Source organism: Anas acuta, chromosome 2 (genome assembly GCF_963932015.1).
Source record: "Anas acuta chromosome 2, bAnaAcu1.1, whole genome shotgun sequence".
Taxonomy (NCBI): domain Eukaryota; kingdom Metazoa; phylum Chordata; class Aves; order Anseriformes; family Anatidae; genus Anas; species Anas acuta.
In genome coordinates, this window is record NC_088980.1 from 53,692,253 (window position 1) to 53,705,365 (window position 13,113).

General features: G+C 40.1%; 3 protein-coding genes across 14 annotated transcripts in view; 1 reads left to right on the forward strand and 2 right to left on the reverse strand.

Moving 5' to 3' along the window:
• Positions 1–13,113, forward strand: part of LOC137851611 (nuclear pore complex protein Nup153-like) — a 76,767-nt gene that overhangs the window by 28,646 nt on the left and 35,008 nt on the right. The gene's annotated exons all lie outside the window — the stretch shown is intronic.
• Positions 1–13,113, reverse strand: part of LOC137851614 (tRNA selenocysteine 1-associated protein 1-like) — a 69,616-nt gene that overhangs the window by 15,211 nt on the left and 41,292 nt on the right. The window lies entirely within an intron of this gene.
• LOC137851605 (nuclear pore complex protein Nup153-like) overlaps positions 1–13,113 on the reverse strand; it is a 41,659-nt gene that overhangs the window by 613 nt on the left and 27,933 nt on the right. For 8 of the 11 annotated variants that reach the window (XM_068672879.1, XM_068672878.1, XM_068672876.1 and 5 more), the window contains 9 exons: positions 12,794–12,950; positions 10,579–10,631; positions 8,081–8,110; positions 7,683–7,839; positions 5,468–5,520; positions 2,961–2,990; positions 2,568–2,724; positions 360–452; positions 41–128 (listed from right to left, as the gene is read on the reverse strand). In XM_068672879.1, coding sequence (XP_068528980.1) covers positions 41–128; positions 360–452; positions 2,568–2,724; positions 2,961–2,990; positions 5,468–5,520; positions 7,683–7,839; positions 8,081–8,110; positions 10,579–10,631; positions 12,794–12,950 — 818 coding nt within the window. Of the gene's footprint in view, positions 1–40; positions 129–359; positions 453–2,567; positions 2,734–2,960; positions 2,991–5,467; positions 5,521–7,682; positions 7,849–8,080; positions 8,111–10,578; positions 10,632–12,793; positions 12,960–13,113 lie in introns of all 11 variants that reach the window. The other 3 variants (XM_068672872.1, XM_068672875.1, XM_068672874.1) reach the window with 3 other exon arrangements.

Below are 13,113 nucleotides of genomic sequence, written 5' to 3' on the forward strand. Positions count from 1 at the left end.
AATCAGCACTTCAGATGTGAAGTGCTAAGATTTCAGTTACCTAGGGTAAGAAAGGACATCACGGGCGTATCACCGGATCCAGAAAGCTCTGATGATTTTACAACGGGAACACTAAATGTAAACCCAATCTGCTATGAACAAGAGAGGTTTTTCAGAGCCACAGGAACGTCAATCAAATGCATACACAAAACCAAATCTGAAAGCTGGTCTTCACATTTGTAGCATGCATGCTGAATGACAAATTATAAGCCAGAAGCCTACATAGTTCTCTCCATCAAGGCAGATTCAGCTTTAGTGTTCTGCAACAGCCTACTAAATGCCTAAGAAAACAAGTCTAGCTTCTTTATTAGTTTACTTACAGGAAATGTAGATAGCACTTCTGCCTCTGCAGACTTCACAGTTTGCGGTCCTGTATTTGCATTTTCATTGCTAGCATTACTTGTTGGCTGTATCTGTATTTTCAAAAGAATTCAAGGTTTACATTTAAGAGCAACAACTACCTGAATTCACTACCCAACACAAGGCCTGCAGTGACGTTGAAAAGCTTGATGTTTCAGTTATTTTGCAGAGAGAAGTAGTAATAAAACAAAGTCAAGTTTCCTAGTGGGTATAGGACAATATCTTCACAACCAAATTCCAGAAACCCAGAGGAAAAGCTGGAGATGCTACTTAGGTCTAAATGCGTGGAAAAGCAAACCAGGAAGCTGAAGAACGGTAAACTCAGCCCAGTGACACTCCAAGAACTTCAGCAAACACCTCAACGTATTACATCAGCTACCTACTTCAAACCATACAAAAATATTTCAATTGCTCTGGAACAGATTGATGTTTCTTTTATTGCAATAATGTGCCAATTATTGCACCCTAGGCTCATTCTATGCGAGGCTTATACGACCACATTACCTCTAATTTAATAACTTCAATAAAGTTGTGGTTTAACCATTGTAGGCAACTAAGCACCACACAGCCACTCGCTCACTCCCTTCAAGTGGAACAGGGAAAAGAACTGGAAACAAAGAAGTTAAGTTGTTAAATTTGAGGTACCATTAATGACTCATCACAGTAATGGCTACCTGGAAAGACGAATGCCATAACCCTGTACGTACCCCCATCTCCCTCCCCTTCTTTCAACAACTGTCAGCAAGAACACTGAAAGTTAACTCAAAACCTGTGCAGAACAAAGAGGCACAGATCAGATTTTTCTTTTCCTTTCCTATACTTTGGTCATCAGAGCTCTAGAGAAGCATCATCCTTTCTAACTACCCTCACACCTCTTCAATTAAGAGTATACTCTCGAGACAAATGAGAAAGCGTTCCTCTTGCAAAATTAGGCAGGAGGGTTGCCAAAGTTTCTAAAGTCACTACAGCAGTGAACGTGGAAAAAGGTCACGTTTCAAGAAGCAGGTAGCTTCAACAACCAACCTAAACGCAAAAAGCACCAAAGAAAGTCAGACTAGCAGCACTGAAGACTCTATTCTGGTAAATACAGCCCATACCACGTATCGGGACACAAATGCAAAAATCAGAAAACGCTGTTTTCAAAACTTCCATTTTTATCCCTTCCACTTACTTAATTTGATTACTAAGATTGGATGAGTTATGTTTTAAATGACGTAGACAATCTGATCAAAATTTCAACAGTACTATCACGATCTACTTAGAAATGACTAGGCAGGGACGTAAGGAGGTACTACTGATATTCAGTGCATCAGGCAGCCTACGTCTGTTTCACTGTTTTGATTTGAAAAATTTATGGAACTTAGGATATTTGGATCATGTTTGGACCATTTAATGTCCCATTTAATGTTTTAAACTTAAATTAAATACTTAATATTTAATATGAAATGCTTTAATTAATAAATAACATTTACATTAAAACTATTTAATTGTAAATACTTTAAATTAAATACTTAACATTAACTTAGTATTAATTAAATATTTATGTTACTATTAAGTATTTAAATTAACTTACAAGCACCTCACATAACATCCAATAAAAGAAAAAATAATCCGAATATTCACGGTCACAGTTTTATGGAATAGATTTTTCTGATTAAAATGAGAAAAAACTCTCACAAGGAGTTTGGTGATTCTCAAAAATTGAGTCATCATTAGCAGACATGCAGAATGCTGTCTTCTACTACTCTTTTTCAAACTCTTGGCCTGTATCTTTTTATACGACTTAAATATGAAACCAAAAATTAAACCTTTTTTTTTTCTTTTTATACTTGGCACTCATGTCAAGTATCATTCCTGTATAAAAACTACACAAACCTTCACCAAAACATTACTTCTGTTCTTAGGACTCACTCGTTCAATTGCAAATGAGAAATGTTATAGTTCGAAGAATCTCCAAAGTAGCAGAACTAAAAATTTCAAAATTATGTAAGCAAAGTTCAGGCATTCAAACACGGTAAATCAATTGAGCCTGCTCTGAAACCCCCAGGAAAACATCATGCAAAACTAAAGAGGTATTATTATAATGTACTATGATGCAATAAAACTGACACACTTAGCTACTGACTTCAGCAATCTCAGTCACAGCAATTAATTTAAGAGTCACTTACCTGTTCTTGTACAGATCTGGATAAATAGTGTAATCCTCTTTCCTTTCTCATTTCGCCGCCTCCACTACTCATTCCTGAGGACAGACCATTGGATGCGGCAGTACCGAAGTTGTAGCTGGTCACATTTCTCGTAGTTTCACATTTCACACCGCTCACATTTCTGTAGCTGGTCACACAACAGTACAGAAGTTGGGAGAAAAAAAAGAGAAAAAAAACTTAGACCATTTTTTTCAAGACATTATAGCTGTTATTAGTCCTAGAATTGAAACCTGCTAACCAGAAAAAACGAAAGCTGTCTCACACGTTGCTAAATGCTGGTAAATACTTGATGTTCTAAATAGGAAAATCTTTATTAACAGCAGCAATGAAAAGGACATACATAAGCGCACCATTCATACGGGAACAACGACTAAGCCAGAAGACCTGAATTAGAAGAGCTGATTTAGATTGCTATTTTCCAACGCTTCCTTTAAACAGGACTGGTTCTCTGATTCTGCGATGAACATGCATCTTTGCAGGGATATAAAAGAACAACTCACGAAAATATAGAAAGAGTGCTCATACGCACTTTTTCACACACGGGACACGCTGCCAACAGCTATGATAGAACAGAGAGGCCGTAGACTTGTGTGGCAAGGTAATACAGCATAAGCTTCAGAAGCAGCTCTGGCTTTCATGTGGCCATCAGCAGCAACAGCAGAGGTGTTTGGGTGTGCCAACATTCCAATCTTTTCAGACATGAATAGAGATCCCTTTTGGAAGGCACACAAAGGCATTTTTCTGTTACTTAGAAAAGCCTAGACCAAAACCAGAAAGATTTCCTCATCTCAGTGGAAACAGGGAAAAAAATATCCCAAACCAGAAGTGAAATAGGGAATAGCACTAATAAAAGCACTATGGCAAGAAAATGAAGTCTGCCTGGAAAAACTGTGACAACAAAGCTTATCTTGCAGCCAATCAGGAAGTACAGAAGTGCATTAGATCACACTGGAAGACACCAGCTCAAACTTCCAGAAGACTGAGGAGGAGAACTGGTCTAAACTTGTCAAATACTTGACAACAGCCTGCTTAGCACTCTGACTGCATAGAGGAAGACAGATCCCTAAGGCATATGCTCAGACTTTTCTCTAATCCAAACTGTCAATCAATTAGAACACTGAAAAAGAGTCTTACATCAGAATAGGTCTTTATTCGGACAAGTATCGTTTGCCCATAATAGCCCATATTCCTCTTTCTGTTAACACCTGTCAGCTTCAAGGGGGCAAAGACAATTGTCACCCTTCAAGAGAGTCTGATCTGCAATTGGACTCAGGCTTAAAAAAAATAAATAAATAATATATATATATAGATGTATACACACACACACACACACATATATATAGCATTGGTGGGCCAGAGATTTACTGAATATTCCAACTCAGCTGTCCAAAGGGACTCTTGCCAGCAGATCATTGTGGTGCTCCTGCTCCAGAACATGGCACCCAACAGAGACCAGCACCACAAAAAACACTACCACCACTACCTACTCTACAAACAAAAGGTAGGGCACTGCAATGGACTGTGTCAACAAAATCAAAAGCAGTATGAGTTTTCTGGATCTCCTTCCTACATGGAGAAGTAGAAAGGAGTGCTAACAAAGATAATTCAGAACAGTTTGAAAAAAACATAATTAAAACCCAGCAGCTGTTTGCACCTGTACCAGAACCTTAAAGCCAGTCGCTTCCACCCCTAAAAAGGCGGTGGTTGTGAAGTCGAACTTTTAGATGCCAAGACAAAAACGTTGAGTTCTTTCTGCAAGCCAAAGAATGCCCACGGTCACATAAGAATTGCTTGGCAGATGAGCAGAGTCAGCAAAATTCCCCGCTACTGTTCTTGGAAAAGAGCAACCCCCTAAAAAGGTAGGGTGCAAAATGTCCTAACTCAAGCGTTATTACCCCAAACACCATTTGCCCAGAAGGGAAAGCCATCAATATTATCTGGAGGATAACTCATCCTAACCCTAACCAACTAACTCATTAATTAACATCCTAAACCAAGAAAGCAGTATAACACAAAGCAGTCTCCTCAAGAAGAAATTCAGTTAATTCTTCTGGATTTACTTTTTTTATTTTAGAGATGAGTTAGCATTTGGCCTCAAATGATTCTAAACAACACAGGGTCTTCATGTGAACTCAGAGCAAACAATTAACTTCATCATGAAAGGAGCACTAAAAATAAATAAATACTAATAAATCTTCTTCCAGGTTTTTGCTTAAAAAATAAAGAAAAAAACCTGTGACTCACTTCGCCTACTTTACCTTCTAAAGAATACTTCAGAAAGAATCATTCCATGAGGACAGAGCTTTCAAACTCCCAGCAATTAACTAGCTAAAACTAATAGCTTTTCCCCTAGGGAACATTAAGAGGGACAAGTTGTTTTGTTATAAATAAACTGACATACAAACTATGAAATAGCTGTCACAACAAAATTTGTAACACTAAAGATTTAGTTAAACTACAAAACGATCCCTATTTCCTAGAGAAGGAAAAAATTAGGCCTCCAAAAGCACAGAGCCTTTCCGTGGATACAGCATTATAGCATGCCTTGTTTCCCATCTTCACATCCTACTCAGAAGATAAACTTGGCATAAAAAGTGGTGGTGTATCAGTCATGTATCAGTCATTTTATTATTGTTCATCTTCATTCTTTTCATAAAAGCAACAATTTTCTCAAAGTTACACTGGTCTTCAAACACAATCTGGACTTCGCTGTTCCCTCAAAATACAAAATTTTCCTTGCATTTCCCATTCCTTTTACTGACAACTGTCACCACCTTTCCAAAAAGGCAAGCATGCAGACTGTACTGAAAAGGAGATTTCTTTCTTCCTTCAAGTAAGTTTTAAATGAATAAATGTCATACCTTCCACATTGTTCTGCTTGCTGTTTCACAGGCGAAGTCTTCTCTCTCATCCACTGCAAGTTAAATTTATTTCAAGATTTAGCTGAATAGATACAGAATACACAAAGTGCCCAAAACCACTTATGTGTTGTTTTTGTTTATTTATTTATTTATTTATTTATTTTTAATTTTATAGCACTGAATACGCCTCACCTACTTAACCTTGTTCCCTAATTCAGCATTGTGGGTACAGTTCAGTTAAACTTTGGGGCTAAAGTGAGCATCACTGCTTCACTCAGCACTGAGGACAAACTGATAGAACACTAAATCAAATTTGTCAAATTCTCTACCAAAGAAAGTAATTATTTTAAACAACATGACAAAAATTGTGTACATGTGGGGCCGAGTTTACCAGCCCCGTAAAAGGGACATACTTTTCTGTTTTCTATCATTTATCAACAAACAAGCAAAAAACAAACAAACAAACAAAAAAAAAAAACAACAAAAAAAAGTAAATTAGATATCCCAGGAACTTCGAACTTCAAAGCTGTTAACTACACTGTCTAGTGCCCAGGCACCTTCACCTCTTAGTGATAAGAGACGGAGGGTTTGGTGGGCTGTAATTCTGATCACAAGCACACAAAACAGATCTATTTCAGTACTTCTACAAACTGACTTATTGACAAAAGTTGTAGGGGGAAGGATGAGAAAAACAGCCGGTAGGGATCAGAATCAGAGGTATAACCTCATGTTAAAATCGCCTCCATCGCTTTCGTGTCTCCCCAACTGCGTCACAGAGAGACAATTCACATTAAAGCACAGAGCCTTCTGCAGAGCGGGCATGACATTGAAAACAAACTGAAATCAATTGACAAATGCTCTAAGCAAGCTATTTACCCAAAGTTCATCCTGTTATGGTACGGGCATTTGCACGGTTCATATGGCTACAAAGTTATCAGCTATAATAAATAATATTAATCAATATAATATTATAATAAATAACATAATAAACGCACATGTATAGCGTCTATCAGTTTGCCTATTTATCAAATCATTACAATTTTTTCCCCGATAAGTTGCTGTTAATTTGATCTGCGTTGGATGTGCAGCATCCGTTCTCTGTGCAGAATCCCCCAGATATCCCCAAGCACCTCTTTGCTCTGGCACACTGCTTCAATAAACCTACTGGAAAACACCCAGAGATAACAGGCAATAGCAAAGTTGGAAAACCATCTCCGCTGATTATTAATTCACCTGTAAGGTTTATCAGTTACCTACGCAGCGTCGGCACACGCGAGATACGACACTTTCAACATTAACGTGTTGCTGAAGCCCGAGGTTTCAATGTTTGCTCTGTAAGCGTGGGGAATGTTTTATTGCCCTTCCAGGCCAGCTTTAGATGGACTAGACTGATTGTCAATATACGGTGTAAGGGACTTGGCACTTCTGCGAGTGATAAAAACCTAACTGAGCAGCTATCCATGCATAGTGCTCCCTCGGCTTTGCATACGATACTCAGTTACGTTGCTGATTTCATAGCGGAGAGGTTTTGGCTGAACGAACACGTGCAGAGGGCGTCTGCAGAGCACCTCTCTGGGCGCCTGACATTTCTTCGCAATGAGCTGCTGGCAGGGATCTCAGCGTGTCCCCCCTCCAGCACGGGGATTTTCACACCCTGAATTTACAGAATTTGCATTCACCGTCAACCCACCGGACCCTCCCGCACGAAGGAGAAGTAAAGCCTGGCAGGTAACGTGCAGAGAATTTACGAGGGGGCGAGGCGGGGTGCAGGGAGTGGGGAAAGCCCTGGAGGTCCTGAGGGCAGTGGGCTGGGGATGAAAGGGAGGGTGAGGAGGGGGGTAAAAGGCTGGGTAAAGCGATAAGGGGGATAGTGAGGGGCCGAGGGGGTAACTAGGGGGGTAACTAGGCAGTTGCGGGGGGTTGCTAGGGGGGGTAACTAAGGGCAGTAACTAAGTGGTTGAGGGGGTAACTAGGGGGGTACGGGGGTGGCTGGAGCGTGATTAAGGGAATAAAGGGGGAAAGTAAGGCGCTGAAGGGGTAAATAAGGGGGTAAGGAGGTGGCTAGAGCCATTGAGCCTGCTCTGAAACCCCCAGGAAAACATCATGCAAAACTAAAGAGGTATTATTATAATGTACTATGATGCAATAAAACTGACACACTTAGCTACTGACTTCAGCAATCTCAGTCACAGCAATTAATTTAAGAGTCACTTACCTGTTCTTGTACAGATCTGGATAAATAGTGTAATCCTCTTTCCTTTCTCATTTCGCCGCCTCCACTACTCATTCCTGAGGACAGACCATTGGATGCGGCAGTACCGAAGTTGTAGCTGGTCACATTTCTCGTAGTTTCACATTTCACACCGCTCACATTTCTGTAGCTGGTCACACAACAGTACAGAAGTTGGGAGAAAAAAAAAGAGAAAAAAAAAATTATCAGACCATTTTTTTCAAGACATTATAGCTGTTATTAGTCCTAGAATTGAAACCTGCTAACCAGAAAAAACGAAAGCTGTCTCACACGTTGCTAAATGCTGGTAAATACTTGATGTTCTAAATAGGAAAATCTTTATTAACAGCAGCAATGAAAAGGACATACATAAGCGCACCATTCATACGGGAACAACGACTAAGCCAGAAGACCTGAAATAGAAGAGCTGATTTAGATTGTTATTTTCCAACGCTTCCTTTAAACAGGACTGGTTCTCTGATTCTGCGATGAACATGCATCTTTGCAGGGATATAAAAGAACAACTCACGAAAATATAGAAAGAGTGCTCATATGCATACACACACGGGACACGCTGCCAACAGCTATGATAGAACAGAGAGGCCGTAGACTTGTGTGGCAAGGTAATACAGCATAAGCTTCAGAAGCAGCTCTGGCTTTCATGTGGCCATCAGCAGCAACAGCAGAGGTGTTTGGGTGTGCCAACATTCCAGTCTTTTCAGACATGAATAGAGATCCCTTTTGGAAGGCACACAAAGGCATTTTTCTGTTACTTAGAAAAGCCTAGACCAAAACCAGAAAGATTTCCTCATCTCAGTGGAAACAGGGAAAAAAATATCCCAAACCAGAAGTGAAATAGGGAATAGCACTAATAAAAGCACTATGGCAAGAAAATGAAGTCTGCCTGGAAAAACTGTGACATCAAAGCTTATCTTGCAGCCAATCAGGAAGTACAGAAGTGCATTAGATCACACTGGAAGACACCAGCTCAAACTTCCAGAAGACTGAGGAGGAGAACTGGTCTAAACTTGTCAAATACTTGACAACAGCCTGCTTAGCACTCTGACTGCATAGAGGAAGACAGATCCCTAAGGCATATGCTCAGACTTTTCTCTAATCCAAACTGTCAATCAATTAGAACACTGAAAAAGAGTCTTACATCAGAATAGGTCTTTATTCGGACAAGTATCGTTTGCCCATAATAGCCCATATTCCTCTTTCTGTTAACACCTGTCAGCTTCAAGGGGGCAAAGACAATTGTCACCCTTCAAGAGAGTCTGATCTGCAATTGGACTCAGGCTTAAAAAAAATAAATAAATAATATATATATATAGATGTATACACACACACACACATATATATAGCATTGGTGGGCCAGAGATTTACTGAATATTCCAACTCAGCTGTCCAAAGGGACTCTTGCCAGCAGATCATTGTGGTGCTCCTGCTCCAGAACATGGCACCCAACAGAGACCAGCACCACAAAAAACACTACCACCACTACCTACTCTACAAACAAAAGGTAGGGCACTGCAATGGACTGTGTCAACAAAATCAAAAGCAGTATGAGTTTTCTGGATCTCCTTCCTACATGGAGAAGTAGAAAGGAGTGCTAACAAAGATAATTCAGAACAGTTTGAAAAAAACATAATTAAAACCCAGCAGCTGTTTGCACCTGTACCAGAACCTTAAAGCCAGTCGCTTCCACCCCTAAAAAGGCGGTGGTTGTGAAGTCGAACTTTTAGATGCCAAGACAAAAACGTTGAGTTCTTTCTGCAAGCCAAAGAATGCCCACGGTCACATAAGAATTGCTTGGCAGATGAGCAGAGTCAGCAAAATTCCCCGCTACTGTTCTTGGAAAAGAGCAACCCCCTAAAAAGGTAGGGTGCAAAATGTCCTAACTCAAGCGTTATTACCCCAAACACCATTTGCCCAGAAGGGAAAGCCATCAATATTATCTGGAGGATAACTCATCCTAACCCTAACCAACTAACTCATTAATTAACATCCTAAACCAAGAAAGCAGTATAACACAAAGCAGTCTCCTCAAGAAGAAATTCAGTTAATTCTTTTGGATTTACTTTTTTATTTTAGAGATGAGTTAGCATTTGGCCTCAAATGATTCTAAACAACACAGGGTCTTCATGTGAACTCAGAGCAAACAATTAACTTCATCATGAAAGGAGCACTAAAAATAAATAAATACTAATAAATCTTCTTCCAGGTTTTTGCTTAAAAAATAAAGAAAAAAACCTGTGACTCACTTCGCCTACTTTACCTTCTAAAGAATACTTCAGAAAGAATCATTCCATGAGGACAGAGCTTTCAAACTCCCAGCAATTAACTAGCTAAAACTAATAGCTTTTCCCCTAGGGAACATTAAGAGGGACAAGTTGTTTTGTTATAAATAAACTGACATACAAACTATGAAATAGCTGTCACAACAAAATTTGTAACACTAAAGATTTAGTTAAACTACAAAACGATCCCTATTTCCTAGAGAAGGAAAAAATTAGGCCTCCAAAAGCACAGAGCCTTTCCGTGGATACAGCATTATAGCATGCCTTGTTTCCCATCTTCACATCCTACTCAGAAGATAAACTTGGCATAAAAAGTGGTGGTGTATCAGTCATGTATCAGTCATTTTATTATTGTTCATCTTCATTCTTTTCATAAAAGCAACAATTTTCTCAAAGTTACACTGGTCTTCAAACACAATCTGGACTTCGCTGTTCCCTCAAAATACAAAATTTTCCTTGCATTTCCCATTCCTTTTACTGACAACTGTCACCACCTTTCCAAAAAGGCAAGCATGCAGACTGTACTGAAAAGGAGATTTCTTTCTTCCTTCAAGTAAGTTTTAAATGAATAAATGTCATACCTTCCACATTGTTCTGCTTGCTGTTTCACAGGCGAAGTCTTCTCTCTCATCCACTGCAAGTTAAATTTATTTCAAGATTTAGCTGAATAGATACAGAATACACAAAGTGCCCAAAACCACTTATGTGTTGTTTTTGTTTATTTATTTATTTATTTATTTATTTTTAATTTTATAGCACTGAATACGCCTCACCTACTTAACCTTGTTCCCTAATTCAGCATTGTGGGTACAGTTCAGTTAAACTTTGGGGCTAAAGTGAGCATCACTGCTTCACTCAGCACTGAGGACAAACTGATAGAACACTAAATCAAATTTGTCAAATTCTCTACCAAAGAAAGTAATTATTTTAAACAACATGACAAAAATTGTGTACATGTGGGGCCGAGTTTACCAGCCCCGTAAAAGGGACATACTTTTCTGTTTTCTATCATTTATCAACAAACAAGCAAAAAACAAACAAACAAACAAAAAAAAAAAACAACAAAAAAAAGTAAATTAGATATCCCAGGAACTTCGAACTTCAAAGCTGTTAACTACACTGTCTAGTGCCCAGGCACCTTCACCTCTTAGTGATAAGAGACGGAGGGTTTGGTGGGCTGTAATTCTGATCACAAGCACACAAAACAGATCTATTTCAGTACTTCTACAAACTGACTTATTGACAAAAGTTGTAGGGGGAAGGATGAGAAAAACAGCCGGTAGGGATCAGAATCAGAGGTATAACCTCATGTTAAAATCGCCTCCATCGCTTTCGTGTCTCCCCAACTGCGTCACAGAGAGACAATTCACATTAAAGCACAGAGCCTTCTGCAGAGCGGGCATGACATTGAAAACAAACTGAAATCAATTGACAAATGCTCTAAGCAAGCTATTTACCCAAAGTTCATCCTGTTATGGTACGGGCATTTGCACGGTTCATATGGCTACAAAGTTATCAGCTATAATAAATAATATTAATCAATATAATATTATAATAAATAACATAATAAACGCACATGTATAGCGTCTATCAGTTTGCCTATTTATCAAATCATTACAATTTTTTCCCCGATAAGTTGCTGTTAATTTGATCTGCGTTGGATGTGCAGCATCCGTTCTCTGTGCAGAATCCCCCAGATATCCCCAAGCACCTCTTTGCTCTGGCACACTGCTTCAATAAACCTACTGGAAAACACCCAGAGATAACAGGCAATAGCAAAGTTGGAAAACCATCTCCGCTGATTATTAATTCACCTGTAAGGTTTATCAGTTACCTACGCAGCGTCGGCACACGCGAGATACGACACTTTCAACATTAACGTGTTGCTGAAGCCCGAGGTTTCAATGTTTGCTCTGTAAGCGTGGGGAATGTTTTATTGCCCTTCCAGGCCAGCTTTAGATGGACTAGACTGATTGTCAATATACGGTGTAAGGGACTTGGCACTTCTGCGAGTGATAAAAACCTAACTGAGCAGCTATCCATGCATAGTGCTCCCTCGGCTTTGCATACGATACTCAGTTACGTTGCTGATTTCATAGCGGAGAGGTTTTGGCTGAACGAACACGTGCAGAGGGCGTCTGCAGAGCACCTCTCTGGGCGCCTGACATTTCTTCGCAATGAGCTGCTGGCAGGGATCTCAGCGTGTCCCCCCTCCAGCACGGGGATTTTCACACCCTGAATTTACAGAATTTGCATTCACCGTCAACCCACCGGACCCTCCCGCACGAAGGAGAAGTAAAGCCTGGCAGGTAACGTGCAGAGAATTTACGAGGGGGCGAGGCAGGGTGCAGGGAGTGGGGAAAGCCCTGGAGGTCCTGAGGGCAGTGGGCTGGGGATGAAAGGGAGGGTGAGGAGGGGGGTAAAAGGCTGGGTAAAGCGATAACAGGGATAGTGAGGGGCCGAGGGGGTAACTAGGGGGGTAACTAGGCAGTTGCGGGGGGTTGCTGGGGGGGGTAACTAAGGGCAGTAACTAAGTGGTTGAGGGGGTAACTAGGGGGGTACGGGGGTGGCTGGAGCGTGATTAAGGGAATAAAGGGGGAAAGTAAGGCGCTGAAGGGGTAAATAAGGGGGTAAGGAGGTGGCTAGAGCCATTGAGCCTGCTCTGAAACCCCCAGGAAAACATCATGCAAAACTAAAGAGGTATTATTATAATGTACTATGATGCAATAAAACTGACACACTTAGCTACTGACTTCAGCAATCTCAGTCACAGCAATTAATTTAAGAGTCACTTACCTGTTCTTGTACAGATCTGGATAAATAGTGTAATCCTCTTTCCCTTCTCATTTCGCCGCCTCCACTACTCATTCCTGAGGACAGACCATTGGATGCGGCAGTACCGAAGTTGTAGCTGGTCACATTTCTCGTAGTTTCACATTTCACACCGCTCACATTTCTGTAGCTGGTCACACAACAGTACAGAAGTTGGGAGAAAAAAAAAGAGAAAAAAAAATTAATCAGACCATTTTTTTCAAGACATTATAGCTGTTATTAGTCCTAGAATTGAAACCTGCTAACCAGAAAAAACGAAAGCTGTCTCACACGTTGCTAAATGC